At 42.5% G+C, this 17709-nt stretch overlaps 1 protein-coding gene and 2 pseudogenes across 1 annotated transcript; all 3 read right to left on the minus strand.

Moving 5' to 3' along the window:
* Positions 1-3068: 3068 nt before the first annotated feature.
* On the minus strand, positions 3069-5111 carry LOC115671629 (L-type lectin-domain containing receptor kinase IX.1-like). Its single transcript, XM_030593255.2, has one exon. It carries the CDS (start codon positions 4987-4989, stop codon positions 3202-3204), a length of 1788 nt encoding a protein of 595 aa, XP_030449115.1. The 5' UTR covers positions 4990-5111; the 3' UTR covers positions 3069-3201.
* Positions 5112-10027: 4916 nt separating this feature from the next.
* On the minus strand, positions 10028-12049 carry LOC115671628 (L-type lectin-domain containing receptor kinase IX.1-like; annotated as a pseudogene).
* A 1423-nt stretch (positions 12050-13472) lies between these two features.
* LOC115671627 (L-type lectin-domain containing receptor kinase IX.1-like) lies at positions 13473-16004 on the minus strand (annotated as a pseudogene).
* Between the last annotated feature and the right edge of the window lie 1705 nt (positions 16005-17709).

The following is a 17709-nucleotide window of genomic DNA, read 5'->3' on the forward strand; positions in this document are numbered from 1 at the left end:
TGCACTGATATTATCACATAATATTATTGGTGGACTTGAGAGATAAATATCCAAATCTATCCATAAGAACGATATCCAAGTAATCTCCGATGCTATTGCATGATACTCTGCCTCGGCATTAGATCGAGCGACAGCTCATTGTTTCTTAGCACTCCATGTTATACAACCGATATCTAAGAAAGTACCAAATATAGTAGTTGATTGTCGAGTCAACCGGCAACCTGCCCAATCTGCATCACAAAAGGCATACAAGTCCAAAGTTGACTTGGACATGATTTACATGCCTCTACCTATTATGCCACTGACATAATATAAGATGCACTTCATAATTTGAAAGTGACTCGCAGTAAGCTTATGCATATATGAAATATACGGCCATGTAATCATGAGCTATTAAAGAGCTCCGATGATACTTCAATATAGCGTAGGAGCCGAAAAAAGTTTTGTATCTATACTAGAGTGAGAGCTAGTAGTCATAGGTGGAAGCTGACTTGCAGCCCTCCATTCATGCACGTTTAAGATTTGACGAAGCATATCGCTCTTAGCACAAATAAAGACCACCAGAGAATACCCTAACCTCCGCCTAGAAAATAGTGTGAAGGCCCCATATACTTTATTACGAATTTATTACTCAATGTAGAGCTGAACCATCAAGCAATTTTGGATCATAACTGGTGACAATCATGTCATCTACATATAAAAATAGAGTTAGGATGTCATGATCTAATTTTTTAATAAACAATGAAGGATTCGCAATGCTGCAAAAGAAATCGGATGCCAAAAGTGATCAAACCATGCTCTTGGTTTTGCTTAAGGCCATATAAAGCTCTCTCTAGTTTGCAAACATAAGACGGATAATTTTCGTCCACAAAACCGGATAATTGCTCCATATAAATAGGCTGTGATAAAAATCCATCATCTAATTGTTTTTTTTTTTACCAAAATAATATCTAATTTTCTGATGGGCCAACCTTTAACAATAGTAATGGTGAGGAGGATCATTCTTATACTTCTTGGTCGAACAACTTGCGAGAAAGTTGCAAGAAAATCTACTCTTGCTACTTGAGTATATCCCTTCGCGACCAATCTTGCATTTAATCTTTCTAATGTACCATCGGCCTTTAACTTAGACTTAAAAACCCATCAATGTCCCACAATACTACTATTTGGATACTATTTGCGGGATGTGAAACAAGAGTCCAAGTTTTATTCCAATGCAATGCCTTGAGTTCCTCTTCCATTCCTGCTAACTACCCTACATGCTTTAAAGGAGAGCATACATTGTTCCGTTCTTTCCATATGGAATCCATCATATGCAAATTGGCTTATTTTGGATTAGGCTTTTCACAATACCGTGCTCAAGTAATCATTGGATGATTTTGATTGGGCAAATGTGCTATTGAAGAATCATGAAGGACATCCATAGTGGAATCTTCATATGTCAAGTTGCATAGAGATTTGAGCGGAGCACCAGATGAGTCAATAATTTTAACATGATTTGGGTGAACATTTGATTCACCTCCATCAATGTTGTCTTCTTGGCATAATTCAATTAGCCAACACACAGATTGATTTGAGTTAACAGATAACGCACCTTGTTACAAATACAAAAATGAGAATTTCGAGTCTAATGTTATCTATCATGTCCCGATCTGGTCAGCTTATAATTAAGATATCCCCGTTTTATTACTTTGATCCTGAAACAATGAACTGGACACGAGATAGAGAAATACGGTCTCATCAAAGATGACATGTCGTGATATATAGATTCGACTAGTTGAATGATAGAGACATGATATCCTTTATGGCGATCACTGTAGCCAAGAAACACGCATGGTAATGACTAAGCAACAAACTTATTCTTGGTGTAGTCCCTAAAATAAGGAAAGCATCTACTGCAAAAAACTCGCAAAGAATTATAATCCGGTTTGCTTCCAAAGAAGAACTCAAAAGGTAATTTCATGCCTAATACCCTTGTAGGAAGCCGATTCAAGAGAAAAACCTCCGTCTAAAAGTTTTTCAACCCAATACCTTTTAAAAAATCTACTTTGACGAAGCATGGTCAAGCCAATTTCACGTATGTGCTTATGTTTCACTTGGCAACTCCATTCTGTTTCGGAGTATTTGGGCAAGATGCCTGATTAACAATGCCAATCTTTTGCAAATCAGTTAAGAAATATGCTTGGTTGAACTCTCCTCCTCCATTAGATTGAAAGATTCTAATATGCCCTCCAAATTCCCTTTCCAAATATTTCTCAAAATTGAGAAAACATGCATAAAAGTCAGATTTTTGCCGTAATAGAAACAACCGAGGATATTTCGATCCCCTGTTGTCATAGAGAATTTCTTCTCATTCATCTCAGCTCTATTGGCGGAATTATGCGCTCGAAAAAGGTATTCGCGTTTCTTTCTCAACGTCTGCTGCAGTGTTGGGCAACAATCTCATATTTTCTGCACCGTGTCTTCTAGAATGTGATTCAACATGAGCTGTTTTCCCATTAACATGTTGAAACTTTGGCAGTCTAGTCTTCGAGATGGGAGCGTCATAAAATTCAAAGAGCATCACGTATTTACTTTGCCGACAACTAATGCACAGCTTAACAACAGATGTTTAGTGACTTTAGTCTGTTCATGGTTTATATACGTCTGACATTAATTGCATTCAGATTTATCGTAATTTGCTGCTCTCGCCTTACACATTTTCACTAACTCTGGTCAGGGATTTCTAGTGGTATGTAATAACTTTTAGTTGGAAGGTCAACTAAAATGATGCAGTTCATTTTGGAGAAGAGTCTGTGTTGTGATCAAAATCATCTAATCTCACTTGTCCGCTGCGCGACATGGTATTTGTAGGCTGCAAATGGGTGTAAGGCCTTGTATATATATCTTACTCCTGAAAGACGAAAAGAATGAACAAACAGAAGAGGAAACTGTAATGGAGAAACTCAAGAATAAAGAACTCCCTGCAAAAAGTCAAAGTTACTGTAGAACAAACGAAGCACCAAAGCTGTTCAAAGTGGCAATGTCCTTTAATAAATAAGCAAATCAAGTACCCGGAAATGATTGGCTTACATTGGCTTAAACTTTTAGGATCACAGAAGCGAATTTGCCGGGTTATTGAAAAGTTCTTTAGAGTATAGCAACATCACTTCATGGACTTAAGGAGGGGGTAGCACTGTTTTTCGGGGCATGGAACCGAACCTATACTGTAGAAAAAGGCCAAGCATAAAAATTCTGTTCATGCATGTTCTGAGGAATTTCTGGCAAGGGCACTTCGTTCTGAAGAACCTTAATCACTTGACCGGCCTTAGGCCTCTCTCTCTTGTCAGGGTGTGTGCACCACAAACCCACAGTCAACAAGCACTCCATTTCCTTGTCATCGAAATTTCCTTCTAATCTCTCGTCCGCCACGCTCAGCACGCATCCTGCGAGGTACAGTTGCCAGACCCATCTGATCAGCGGAACCTGAAACTCCCCAACTTCATACGTCCTCTTACCACAAGCGATCTCCAGGGCCACGACTCCAAAGCTGAACATGTCGGACTCTCTACTTGCCCTCCCCTCATTTAAGTACTCTGGAGCTAAGTAGCCTAGAGTCCCGACGACTCCCGTCTGTTGGGTCCTCAATAGAGGGTCCACTAGCTTGGCGACACCAAAGTCGCCGAGCTTGGTGCTGAAGTCCGTGTCCAACAGGATATTAGCTGATTTGATGTCCCTGTGAAGCACACATTGTCCAGCGTCTTCATGGAGATAGTGAAGGGCCGAGGCCAATCCCAGGGCTATTTTGTACCTTGCTTCCCACTGGAGCATCCTCCCATTGCCGAATAAATGCGTGTCGAGGCTGCCATTAGGCATGTACTCATATACGAGCAAAAACTCGCCTTGTTCATGACACCATCCAATGAACTTTACCAGGTTCCGGTGCACTAAGCGGCTAATTATCTTCGCTTCGTTGGTGAAGTTTTTCTCAGAGTTTTCGTACTGTGCGAATATTCTCTTGACAGCGACCCCTCGGCCTTGATTACCCAAGGTACCCTTGTAAACGTGCCCTGATCCGCCTTGGCCCAGTCTACGATCACTTGCAAAGCGGTTTGTCGCAGCTCTCAGCTCTTGATAAGAGAACTTTCTGGGCATGCCTCCTCTTTCGATGTCCATGTTAATGGCCAAGCCAGCGAATACACGTCTCCTGTCATCTCTATCGCTCTTTCCGAATCTCGTCTTCACAACCCACCAAGCGACTCCAACGAGAAGCACCAAAAGGAAGAATGAAACAACAATAACTGCAATGAGTAGAGTCTCTTTTTTGTTGTCTTCTCTTTTGTTTGTGTCCAAATTTGAGGTGAACTCCCATGAATTAATGATGTGCTGCTCAGTGTAATCACCGGTGGCTGCAGAAAACCCAATTGTGACAAACTCTGGGAGGATTTTTGTTAGATCGATTTGATAAGAAAGCGATATCTGCCCCGTGAAGACGTGGTTCTGCGCGTATGTCCAAAAAGCACTAAGATTCTTGGTGGCGGCATTGTAACTTATCCAAACATCTGCTGGTTCTCCACTGTGTGAGGTGGCATTCCAGGAGGAATACACTGCCGAGCCAATCGAGTCGCTATTGATCCCGACATGCTGCATATCAGGGTCCCACTCTTTGTTAGGGAACGTATCGAACTCGACCATCACTATCTGGTTATTAGGAGCCCAGGCACCAGTTGTGCTCGTGTTGAATAGTCCCAAAAATCCACCTGCCGAGTTGGGCGGGATGGGAAAACCGACGGGAGCAAGGAAGAAGGCAATGCCATCGCTGCACAATGTCGAATTGAGGGCGTCGATGGTTAGAGAGAAGTGAGTAGTGAAATCCGTGGCTCTGCCAGTGGAGGAATCCCATAACTGCACCGGTTTAGCGAATGTGGCGTGGCCGACGCGAAACTGATAGTTGACGATGTTGAGGTGGATTGCTCCTGACGATGCCATCGCATCTCCTCCGTATATCATGTCAGTTTCACCGGGATAGAAGTGGGTTTTGTTGAAGGAAATCGAACGGACAGACTGCACTAAAAGATGCAGTACAATGAGGATGAAGAAGCCCTCACTCAAGCAAGGAAGATTAGAATTTGACATTCTAGTTACGGACACGGGGTCCTTGGGTTGTGATATTCTGGGAAAAAACGTTGAGACAGGTTACAGGCTTGGATTACTATGCAGACATTGTATCGCAGTTTGACTTCGTATTTAAAGTTTTACAAATACACATTCTATTTTTGGTCAGAAGCTTTGCAAATATTTAAGGAGTTGACTTTGATATGGTCCACGAAGCGGCGTCTAGGTGATAGTGATGGATAATCTCAGTTGTGCATGTCAACGGGAAAGTTCATGTACTGCTGCCTTATAAGGACAGTATCATATAAGCGAAGTTGTCACTTATCAGTAAGCATTTTAATATGCAGAAATTGGCTCATAATCTGCCTATTGATAGTTTGCTGCACTATCACAAAATTTTAAGCGCTTTTAATATCTCTTGGAAGCGTATTCGAGCATTCTACCCGCGACAGTAGCCAAAGAGTAATATTTTCCCTGTGATGACTATCACTTTGTTGTATCTATAATGCCGATTAGAACTATTATGCGGCCCGAGATAGAAACTGTAGACAAACCGCGATGCTGAAAAAGTCCTCCGGATAGACATTCCGGAGTGCTTAAACTTCAGACATGCGCGGTTACAGAAGCATTTGATTCAGACAAGTGAATGAGACGTGCATGCCTGGGACTGTGAATGCAACTTGCAATGACAACATGCAAGTGCAGAGCAAATCAGTTTTGTAATCCCTTGATCATGTAATCCTGGCCTAAAAAAGAAGAAAAGCAGAACAACAAATTGAAGTCACGTAGTGGATGATTTAAGTACTATTCACCCCCTTAAACAATTGCAGGGGAAGGAATATAGGCAGGGGATAAAAGGATATTCCTTCCTTTGTGGGAGAAGTTCAAGAGGAACTTTGCATCTAAGAGCGTGAGGTGGTGACGAAAGATGGTAACAACGTCTGGCATTGACCTTATTAGCGAATCCTAGGAGCTCAGGACTTGTGAATTGCGCAGTACCCCGTTCATGCCTAACAACTGTTTGTCTGATGAGAAGCAAAGACGAAAGGCTTATGATCAGTTTCCGGGGTTAAGAGAACCCCCATCAAGGGCCAAAAAAAGAGAGAACAGAGAGGGAGAGAGGCTTAGACCCCTGAAAAAAGAAGTTGACCATATGCTAAATATGTCATGGAATTACCGATACAGGTGAGATGGAGGAACTGCCGCATCGGTGGAGATGAATCGAGCGATCAAAGAGTACCGGATGCAAGTTAATATTGAAAACGCGATTTGATAATATAGTCTAAAGGGGCAAAAGAACCCCTCGGGTTGAGGCATTTGGTCGGGACATTACCGGAATCGCCTGCTCAGTCAGAACGGTTCGTGGTGTTCCATCGATTTCGGGTCTAGATCTCTTCACTCGTGCACTCGGTTAACGAAAAGAAGAGAGAAAATGGTCTAGCAGGGCCATAAACAAAAAATGAAGGGCAAAAGAACACTACAAGTGCCATAACTTGTGTACGGCGCTCATTTTGGTGCCGTAAGTTTTTTTTGGATCACTTTAGTGCTAAAATTTTTGAAAAACGATCACTTAAGTGCCAACTCCGGTGCCGTACACAATTTTTCGCCGGAAATCCGACGTGGCATTTTTTTTATTAATTTCTAAAGCTAACGTGGCTTGCCGGAGGCTCGCCGGAGATTGGCACTTACGTGATCGTTTTTCAAAAATTTTAGCACTTAAATGATCGTTTTTAAAAAATTTTAGCACTTAAGTGATCGTTTTTCAAAAATTTTAGCACTGAAGTAATCCAAAAAAAACTTATGACACTTAAGTGATCGTTTTTCCTCCGACTTGGCACCAAAGTGATCCGAAAAAAAGTTATGACACCAAAGTGATCTCCGTACACAAGTTATGGCATTTATAGTGCCTTTTTGCCAAAAATGAAGCCATGGTGCAGAAAATATGGAGAGAACAACACGGACAAGAAGCCTCATCGTTGACCACAGCACGGTGACGACGATGATGTCAATGTGCCACAACAGAGCACAAGACGAAGACCGAGATCGCCGGCCACGGCCGCCGGATCGACGCCGTGGCCACCTCGTCCTGCACGCAGGCACACACCAGCAGTACCATCGCTCCACCCAAGTGCCCATCGCGGGTCACGAGCCGGCGAATCCCCACCGTCCACGTCACCTACCAGCTACCCTCCACCGTTGGATATGCTCCCCCCATCTCTCACCCTCCACTTCATTTCGGATCCTACCGGTATATTCCCTCCCGCCGGCCGGGTCCCACGCCTCATCCCCTTATGTACAAATAAGAAAAATAACGTTGAGTCCATCAATGCAAAATTGACCCACCAAACGTGACATGATGACATTATAAGATATAATGTGGTCATTCGTAATCTTCTATGCGGCTTTGCACGTCCATAACATATGTCGATCTTAGTAGCTTCGGGTCAAAAATGACTGGCGCAAGCCGCTCAATACTTTGTAATTGTTTTCAGCGTAACATTTCATGATCAATGCGATTTCATGTGAAATTTGGGGATCTCTGTCTCATGAACTAAAACTAACTCTCGTGGTCCAAGTTTTAGCTCAACCCAAAAGAGATAATATAGTTTTACCATTTATGGAATGGGTGAGCCTAGGCAATAAGTTAGGCTCGATTTGAAGGCCCACTTTGGCCAAAAGCCGTCCATTGATCACTTGAAACGTGCTATTAATAACGTCGTTCGCTCCTATTGCAACTCACTCACGTCCCTATTGCTTTAAAACATGTCATGCTTAATTCGGATTGTGCAGGACTTATTTACCGATGCAACAATTCAGGGGCGAGTGTTGTGGGATTGGGATTATAATCAGTAAATAGAAGATGGATGAGGAGAATATGTCTTGTGTTCCTTCTTCTAGTGCAGTGGATAGTATTATATACTATAGGGTATGAACTAGTGGTAGCCGTTAGATGAAGCGTCTTGGTAAAACATATTGAAAAAGTGTGAAGTGGATCCTTAAATATATAGCGTACCAAAGGGGCGGCAATAGATGAATCACGTCGGTCACTTGACAGAGTGCAGGTCTTTAATGTGGTACGTGTTTATACTGGCAGGTGGTGCAGTAAGTTGGAAGGTGTCCTCACAGGATGATGTTGTCTTGTCTTTGACCGAGGTAAAGTACATGGCATTAACCTTTATAGTGAACAGGGCAATGTGGCTAAGACGTTCACTTTGGCACTTTGAGTTGGAGCAGGAAATCGTTGCTATACATCGTAACAATCAAGGTACGATATATATATATATATATATATATATATATATATATATATATATATATATATATATATATATATATATGGCTTATAATCCAATTTATCATGAGCAAACAAATCATATCGATATCGGAAAACCATTTCATTTAAGATGTTGTGACGATGGGTGAGGTTGTTGTGAAGAATTCGTGACGGTGAAGAATCCGAAAGGCATGATGACAAAGCCCGTTCGTTTGGCGAAGCTCAAGCTTTGCTATACCTCAATTGGTGTCAGAAAGCTGGCACGTTAACGTGGACCGTGACTTGACTGCAAACATGAAGAATTCTTAAATTATTTCTCAAGTTTGAGTCCGTGCGAAAAATCTTACTCGAATTGGAGGATGTAGATCGGTTTGTTAAATCAAAGCCGTTATAAAAGGAAATAAACCTTAACACCACACTTATCCTAAGTGGACTAAACAAATTGAACGGCCAATATCACATCTTTAAGGTTTGTTCTTGTTAGTTGGTGATAACTATCAAAAATCCTTCGCCCACTCATGGGTAGCTCAGTTGGTTAGGGCGTATTTGGGATTGTGTGGTTAGGCGCACTGGTCCCAGATTCGATTCCCCAGCCGAGCACTTGTGATTTAAGTGGGGGGCCATGGCGGTGGGTTGCTGTGCTAGTCTCCCCCGAGGAATAGTCGAGGTACGCGCAAACTGGCCCGGACACCTTGGTTACCAAAAAAAAAAAAAAAACTATCCAAAATCCTTCCGTACAGTTGAAGGGACTTCATTTTACCGCACAGTAAAAAAGAGCTTTCGATCAAGCCGCATAAAGAAGACGAGAAAGAGAGGGACTCTTCATTTTGCCGTATTGAATCAAGAGGAGACGCTCAAAAGAAAGAAAATGTGACGAGGACGTTTTATCCAAGTTGCCGAACGGTGGAGCTCTTGTTCTGGAGCCGCACACAGGAGCATCGAACACGGTTATTTTATATAAATTTGGGAAACACTCGAGCGTTTTGCTGTTGTTGTTGGCTCTCCTTGTGGCGTAATACCGACAATCGACTGAACTGCGCAAATCTCCGGTGTTTTTATTTTATTTTATTGTTTCTTATCTATTTATATGGTGATTCCGCCTTAATTTAATTGTAAGATCTTATGGTTTCCATATTATCTTGCAACTAGTGGCATGGCCATGACTCAACTATGCCTTCCAAAGGTATGGAGTAATGAAACGAAAGGACAAATTAAACAGTTGACTCCTGACAAGTTTTGTGACACGCTGATTCTGCAAGGGTCGGGTTTTAGGACTTGCAACACAGCTTATCTATGAATTTGTGAAGACACTACAGGTCGATTTCCATCCATCACTGGACTTTTTCATTTGCTTGCAGCCTCCGTCATCGACTACGCATCACCTCAACATAAGTGAAGCACTGTTAGCAAAAACCGTCTAGTTTGCCATTTCATCCCCAATCCACTGGCTGATTAGCCTTAATTTCAGCAAAGGTGTGTCTTGATGGGTCATCTAACTTGTAAAGATGAGTGAAAATGTGCAGGAAAAGAGAAATGAAAGCATTGAGATTCATAACATGAATCAAGAGGAGGGGGAAAGAACAGAAGTGCTTCCCAATGCTGCATTAAGATTCAAGCATTTTCTGCTAAACTACACTGCAGGGTCCTGATTCCTTCCTCTTACATGGTTCCAACACTCGAATAAGTCGACGATGTCCTCGAACCGCTGGGCAAGGGAATTAAATTGGGCGGTAGATAATCTTGATTGCGCATGTCTTCTGGTAGCACCGGCAATGGAGCTTCAAACTTTAGGACCTTAATCACCTCTCCAACCTTGGGTCTCAACTTGTCGTTCAAGTTAGTGCACCACAAACCTACCACCAGAAGACATTCCATTTCCTTTTCGCTGAAAACCATCTGCAGTCTCTCATCGGCCGCACCGAGAATGTTTCCTTCATGATGCAGCTGCCAAACCCACTTTCTGAGCGGCACATGATATTCCCCCTCTAGATAGGTCCTTCTCCCGCAGGCGATTTCCAGCGCTACGACTCCGAAGCTGAATATATCCGATTCTTTGCTCACTCTCCCATGATAAACGTATTCCGGGGCCAAATAGCCATAAGTACCTACTACAGCTGTCATTTGATTACTTAACTGGGAGTCGAAGAGCTTAGCCACCCCAAAATCGCCTAGCTTGGTGTTGAAATCTATGTCCAACAGTACGTTAGCCGACTTGATGTCTCTATGGATGACGCAGTGGCCCACCTCCTCGTGAAGGTAATGCATACCCAAGGCCAAGCCTAAGGCTATTCTGTATCTAGTATCCCACGGAAGAGTTCTGTCCCCGAAAAGATGGCAATCTAGGCTTCCATTAGGCATGTACTCGTAAACCAGTATGAATTCCCCTTGCTCTTGGCACCACCCGATCAGTTGCACCAAGTTTTGATGAATCAGCCGGCATGATCTTGACTTCATTGATGAAGAATCTCTCTGGGTGTTTGGAGTTCGCAGATATCCTCTTCACAGCGACGGGGCAACCAAGATCCTTCAAGAATCCTTTGTAAACATGGCCCGAACCACCTTGACCAAGACTTCGGTCACTGGCAAAGCCATTTGTGGCCGTGACTAGTTCATGGTAAGAAAATCTCCTGGGCAAATCTCCAATCTCAATACAGGACTCGGCACTCATGCCTTCCAACGCAGCCTTCCTGCTGTTCCACCTCTTTAGGGCTACGTGGCCAAGCAATCCTGCCGTCGGTAAACAAGAGAAACAAACAACTAGAAGGACTATCAAAGATGCATTGAACTTTGTTTTCCGATCTGGTTTCTTGTCGTTCCTGCTTGGGCCAGGGCTTGCGTCATTGTTGTCCAAGTTTGAAGAAAAATCCCATGAGTTAATCATGTAACGCTCCATTCCAACACCGGTGGCAGCCGAGAATCCTAATTTTACTTTCTCGGGCAGAATGGCCTTGAGATCAACGGCGTAAGAAAGACTAATTTTGCCGTTACATACCGGGCTTTGTTCGTATGTCCAGAACACGCTAAGAGACCTGGTAGACGAATTGTAAGTTACACAGCAAGTGCAAGGCTTCTGGTTCCCCGAGCGAGCATCCCAACCGGTGTAGACAACTAGCTCATTTCGTTGATATTGATCCCCACGTGTGAGTCCAGTTGCGGGGGATCATATTGCCAGTTATGAAAGGCGTCAAACTCGACCATGACGATCTGATTATCAGATAAATTTAAAGTTGTCAAGTTGAACATTCCCAGTTACCCACCGCTCGAGTGCAGAGGGATTGGATGATCCACAGGTGCCATAAAGAAGGCGAGGCCGCCACTGAGCATTCCCTGTTCGAGAGCGTCTATCGTGAATGAGAATTGGCATTTGAGATCCACCACTTGGTTGGTGCTAGAGTCCCAGAGGCGCACGGGCTTCGAGTACACAACACGGCCAGCCTGGAAGTTCAGCGTGTTGCTGAAATGGGTGAGGTCGGCATAGTTATTTATGGCCTTTCCGCCTCCTTCATACGCTACATCGCCTGTGTTGTTATTGAATCCCGGTATGTTGAAAGAAAAACACTCAGCAGAGGGAAGAAACAGGAGGCAGAAAACAAAGGCTAAAGTTGCGGAAATGTTCACTTGATGAGAAGTGTCATTCTGTAGCATCTTTAGAGACTTAGCAGATTTGATCATGCTGGACATTGTCCAAGATTTGGCATGAAATAGGGACGACGGTTTCGACATCTAATGATCTGCATTGTTATATCCATTCAAGCTGTTCGGGCATATAGAAAAGCCAAACGGATACAGATGAACGCATAGTGTTCATTGCATTTATTATTTACAATCCCTCCCATTAATATTTATCATTCACAGACCAATCACTGGGAAGGACCCATAGTGTTCATTGTAGACGAACCTGTAAAGCCCGCTTGACACTCAAAAAGCCAAGTCTAAAAGGTTGGAAAGAGATTAGCATCAACAATGCAAGTGTTGCTATACAGTTCGGCCATCTATAGCACCAGACAGAAGGAGTAACACACTCCTTGGCGACTTTCGAATACTTTCCTCCCCACGTAGAAGGAATTTCTCTTGTAAATTTCACTATGCTCACGTTAATTATTCGCATTCAGAACAAATCATAAAGATATTGCAGTCATGTTTTATGTTTTGAACTGTTATATAGTATCATGAATGGTGGACCGACCATGTGCCACGTTATATCGGGAGAACAGTTTCAAGTACTCTTCCGGCAAAGATGATGTGCTTACGCCAAAAGGGGAGGTCTAGACGGCCTCGCCTTATGTAAACAAGGCTTATATGCAACACCGATTGTGCACAAATGTGGGACTCAGTCCCGAATTTTTATGCCTATTGTTAAAATTAGTTCAAACATTGCTTGGGATTTAGTCCCTGAAAAAAAATATTTTTTAACAAAACATTGCAGTTTTTTGCATTTCATGATTAAAGTCATTAGTTTGAGTTAGATCACGGGCGGTGCATGAAACTAAGTTACGAGAGACATTTCTGTCATTTTGGACGTCTTCGTCACTTTGCGAGAATTTAAACCGATTTAGTGCAAGGGTCGGGGTTTGGCTCACGGTCTGATCTTCTTCTTTTCTCCTTAGCCTCCGATTGTTTCGCGAAAAATAAATATTTTGAAAAACATTTTCCTTGAAACGATCATTTGTATCGCTTGAAAAAATAAGTGAATGAAAAATATTTTCATCATCAATAACAATCTATATTTATATATTGTTGTAAACTATGAAAATATTTTTCGTCCATTCATGTTTGTAAGTGGTACAAGCTATCGTTTTTAGGAAAATAATTTTCAAGTTATTTAATTTCCGCGATACGATCGAGCCTTACTATGGAGATCACATTCCTAATTTGTCTCACATGAACTAGGTCCAGAGAAGATGACGTTTTTTCCTTTGGCAGTCTTCTCTTTGTCCAGATTCCTTCACCTCCTTTGGATCAGTCCACCGCTCAAACTGTGGTAGGTATGGCAAGGCATAAAGGCAATTTTTACAATATACAGCAAGACAGATCCATAAAGATACTTGAGATGAAAGAAAGACAATAAAACCAAAACTCATTGGCAATGGGGATCTACAACTGATTACACTGTATGGTCCTGTACACCAGTTTGTGATATGCTTCTGACACTCGAAGAAGCCGATGATGTCCTCGAGATGCTGGGTAGGCGAGGCACGAAATGATCTTGATCATGCATTTCTTCTGGTAATACTGGCAAGGGAGCTTCGAACTTAAGGACCTTAATAACCACTCCTATCTTTGGTCTCTTTTTGTCATTTGGGTGAGCACACCACAAGCCCACCAGCAACAAGCATTCCATTTCTCTCTCGCAAAACGCCATCTTCAATCTCTCATCGGCCGCACCTAGAACGTTTCCTGCAACATAGAGCTGCCGAACCCACTTTGCAAGCGACATGGGGCATTCTCCTTCTAGATTGGCTTTTCTCCCGCACGCAATTCCAGTGCCACAACTCCGAAGCTAAACATGTCTGAATCTTTACTTACTCTTCCTTCGTATAGATATTCCGGTGCCAAGTAGCCATAAGTCCCTACTATATCTAGCCCCTGAGTTCTCAAATGGGAGTCGACATGCTTGGCCACCCCGAAATCTCCGAGCTTAGTTTTAAAGTCTTTGTCCAACAATACGTTAGCCGACTTGATGTCTCTGTGAATGACGCATTTCCCCGCCTCCTCGTGTAGGTAATGGAGAGCCGAAGCCAGGCCTAATGCTATTTTATACCTAGTCTCCACAAAAGAGTTCTTTTATCCCTGAAAAGATGGCGATCGAGACTCCCATTAGGCATGTACTTGTAAACCAGGATCAATTCTCCTTGCTCGTGACACCAGCCGATGAGTTGGACGAAATTTTGATGAATGAGACGGCTTATGATCTTCACTTCATTGTTGAAAAACTTCTCTGAATGTCCGGAATCATAAATTATCTTCTTCACTGCAACAAGGCAGCCAAGATCGCTCACATGTGGGTTCAGAGATATGGTTGGCGATAAGTGCAATCGGAAGTGGGTGAAGGGTATGGGAAAAGGCCTTTCGTTTGGTAATACCAGACTTAGATCTTGTTTGCATTGGGTGAGTGGAAGAAGAAGGGACATGTTGATTATCAATAGGTAGAGGAAGGGGGTGGCTAGAGGTCTGCATTATAGGTTTGGTAGTTGATGAAGAAGGCACCGAGGAGGTGTTGGTGGATGTGAAAACGACTTGTGAAGTGGTGGAGGGATCACAATGAGCATGCTCGGCTTGAATGACTCCAAAAAAGTCAAGACTGTGAGGTGGAAGATGTGAAGAATGAGTGGGAGTGATATGGGAGTGAGGAAACTTAGTTTCATCAAAGACCACATGACGAGAAATATATACTCGACCAGATGAGAGATCCATACAACGATAGCCTTTATGACTGGGGCTATAGCCTATAAAACAGTAGGAGGTTGATCGAAGTTCCAATTTGTTAGCCTAGTAAGGTCAGAGCCATAGGAAGCAAAGAGAACCAAATGTTCGTAAGTGTGAATAATCAGGAGGGGTGTGAAATAAAGCTTAATATGGAACAAGTGTGATGTTGAAGTATGTGCATGCGGTTAATCAAATAAATGACTGTGGTGAAGACTTCCAACCAAAATTTGGAAGGCATATGAGCATGGGCCATCATAGCTAAGCTAGTTTCGATGATGTGACGGTGTTTGCGCTCCATAACACCATTTTGTTCTGGTGTGTGGGGGCAAGAATATTCATGTGTAATGCCATATGATTGAAGAAAATTGTGGAAGGCATTACTTGTGAATTCGCCACCACCGTCTAAGTGAAATGTGGTGATGGTGTGACCTAAAAGATTTTCAACTTGCTTTTTAAAACTAACAAAGATATCATAAAAGTCAGATTTTAATCTCATAGGAAATAACCATGAATATTTGGAAAAATCATCGACAAAGAGAACATAATAGGAATAATTAGAACAAGATAATGTGGGAGCAGGGCTCCATACATCACAATGTAATAATTCTAGAAGACGACTAGAGGTAGAATAAGACTTGGAAAAAGGAAGCTTGTGACTCTTCGTCTGCTAATATGAAGAGCAAATGCGAGATCCCGATTTATTGGAAATAGAAGCGACTGAGAAAATCGCCCGTTGAATGTCATGAGAGGGATGGCCGAGACGAGCATGCCATTGGTCCGTGGTGATGGAGGAACTGTAATGAGCTTTTGGGGCGGTGGATGATGATGGAGTGTGAAATGGGTACAAGCCGTTCTCAACTGGCCCTTGATGTAGTATCCTCCCTATGGCCTTATCCTTAATACAAAAATCAGAGACATCGAAGTTAAAGAGACAATTGTTATCTTTGGAAAATCGATAAACAGAGAGTAAATTGTGTGAAGCCGTGGGACAATGAAATTTAGATTTAAGGTGAAGAGGTGATGAAGAGGATGAAAGGGTAGTGGAACCAACATGTGCAATAGGCATACCGTGGCCATTACCTATTTCAACAGTGTCATTACCATCATAAGCAGTTGAAATTTGGAGATTTTCGAGTTCCGGGGTGAGATGATGAGTGGCTCCGGTGTCGGTGTACCAAGTATTGGGTGGGGTCGAGGCAATGGCAGCCATTGCTGCAAGTTTTTCTGGTGGATGGCAGCCTTGACAGGTGTAGTCCATTGGGTGATAACAGTCGATGGCAGTATGACCCATACGATTGCAGATCTAACATTGTGAACGAACACCCAAATTTTGAGATTTTTGTTGACCTTGGGATGGTGGTTGTTGTTGCACCGATCCAGAGGAGGTGGAGGACTGCTGGCATGGAGGAAATGTTCCACGAGATGGCGCATGGCCGCAACCCTGAGAGAATTGACGAGAGTTGTTGGGCTTGAAAGGTTTGGAAGCCACCAATGCAGTAGACTGAGCTGAAACTACAGGCGGTGTATCTTCAGTCAAAGAGAGATCCTCACAGATTAACAGGGTATGAAGTTCTTCAATAGATAGGGACGATGTCTTGGCACGAATACGAACCGAGAAACAGAATTGTCGATATGATGGTGGCAGCCCATCGAGGATGTGAATAAGTAAATCATCCTCGCTTAGGGGAGAGCCACAGGCTACTGGCTAGTCAGAAATCACCTTAAATTGCTGGAGATAATCAGCCATAGATTGAGTGCCCTTATTGAGTCGAGTAAGCAACCGTTTGAGGGACATCACATGGGCAGGTGCTGTAGAGGCATATCTATTATTGAACAGATCCCATGCTTGCTTGGCAGAAGTAAGTCCGACGATATATGGAAGAGTAGAGTCGCTTAATATGGCATTGGTCTTTTTCAAACCAAGTTGGATATATGGGATCATCAGATGAAGGTGGAGAAATAGAGCCATCAACATGATGCATCAAGCGATAACCACGCAATATAGGCGTGAACAAGGATTTCCAAAGGAGATAATTAGAGGCATTCAGTTTGATTGGGACAAGACTAGAAATGTTTGAAATCACAATAGGTGGGGATTGAACTGGGGTACTGATAGCGCTATTAGCTTCAGAATTGTTGGAGGCAGCCATGAGGAAGAAGAAGTAGGATCCAAATAATGCTATTACGTAGAATGCTCTGATACCATAAATAAAGTAAAAGAAGCTTTGAATTTTTAGATTTTCCTTGTTCTTCTATTGATGTACATAATACGTTTAAATAAATACATAGTTACATGATGAGGGCAAAATTGATTCCTTAAATCAAGGAAAGTATCCTCAAATTGAGGAAAGAATTTTAAATTCAAATCGAGAAAATTATCCTAAAAGATTTTAGGATGATATGTTATCAAACTAGACATGAGGAATAATACACTCTTTGGCGATTTTCAAATAATTTACTCCCTCGTACAAGGAATTTCTCTAGCAATTATCACTATGCTCGCGTTAATTATATTCATCGGATAAATCATGAAGATATTACAGTGATGGGCTTTAAGTTTTGCAGTGATAAGGTCCACTCGAATGGTGGACCGACCATGTTCCTCGTTATTGGGGGAGAACATTTGCAAATACACTTCCGTCCGAAGTGCCACGTGACCGTATTTTTATGCCGAAGCTTCATTAATAAAGGTGATGTGCATATAGATACCTAGGCACATCAAAAGGGGAGCTTTAGACAGTATCACCTTCCGCAGAACTAGGTTAATATGCAACACCGTTTGTGTACACTCGAGCAATGTGGGGCTAAGTATCGAATTTTTACTCCCGCTTATTAAAGTTTGTTCATGCATTGATTGAAACTCACGAGTGTCTTGTTGTCCAATCGAATCGCTTCTATTGATGCAATGTCTTGTT

Source organism: Syzygium oleosum, unplaced genomic scaffold (assembly GCF_021117445.2).
Source record: "Syzygium oleosum isolate NSW1041296 unplaced genomic scaffold, Sole_v2.1 Sole_v2.25, whole genome shotgun sequence".
NCBI classification, from domain to species: Eukaryota; Viridiplantae; Streptophyta; class Magnoliopsida; order Myrtales; family Myrtaceae; genus Syzygium; species Syzygium oleosum.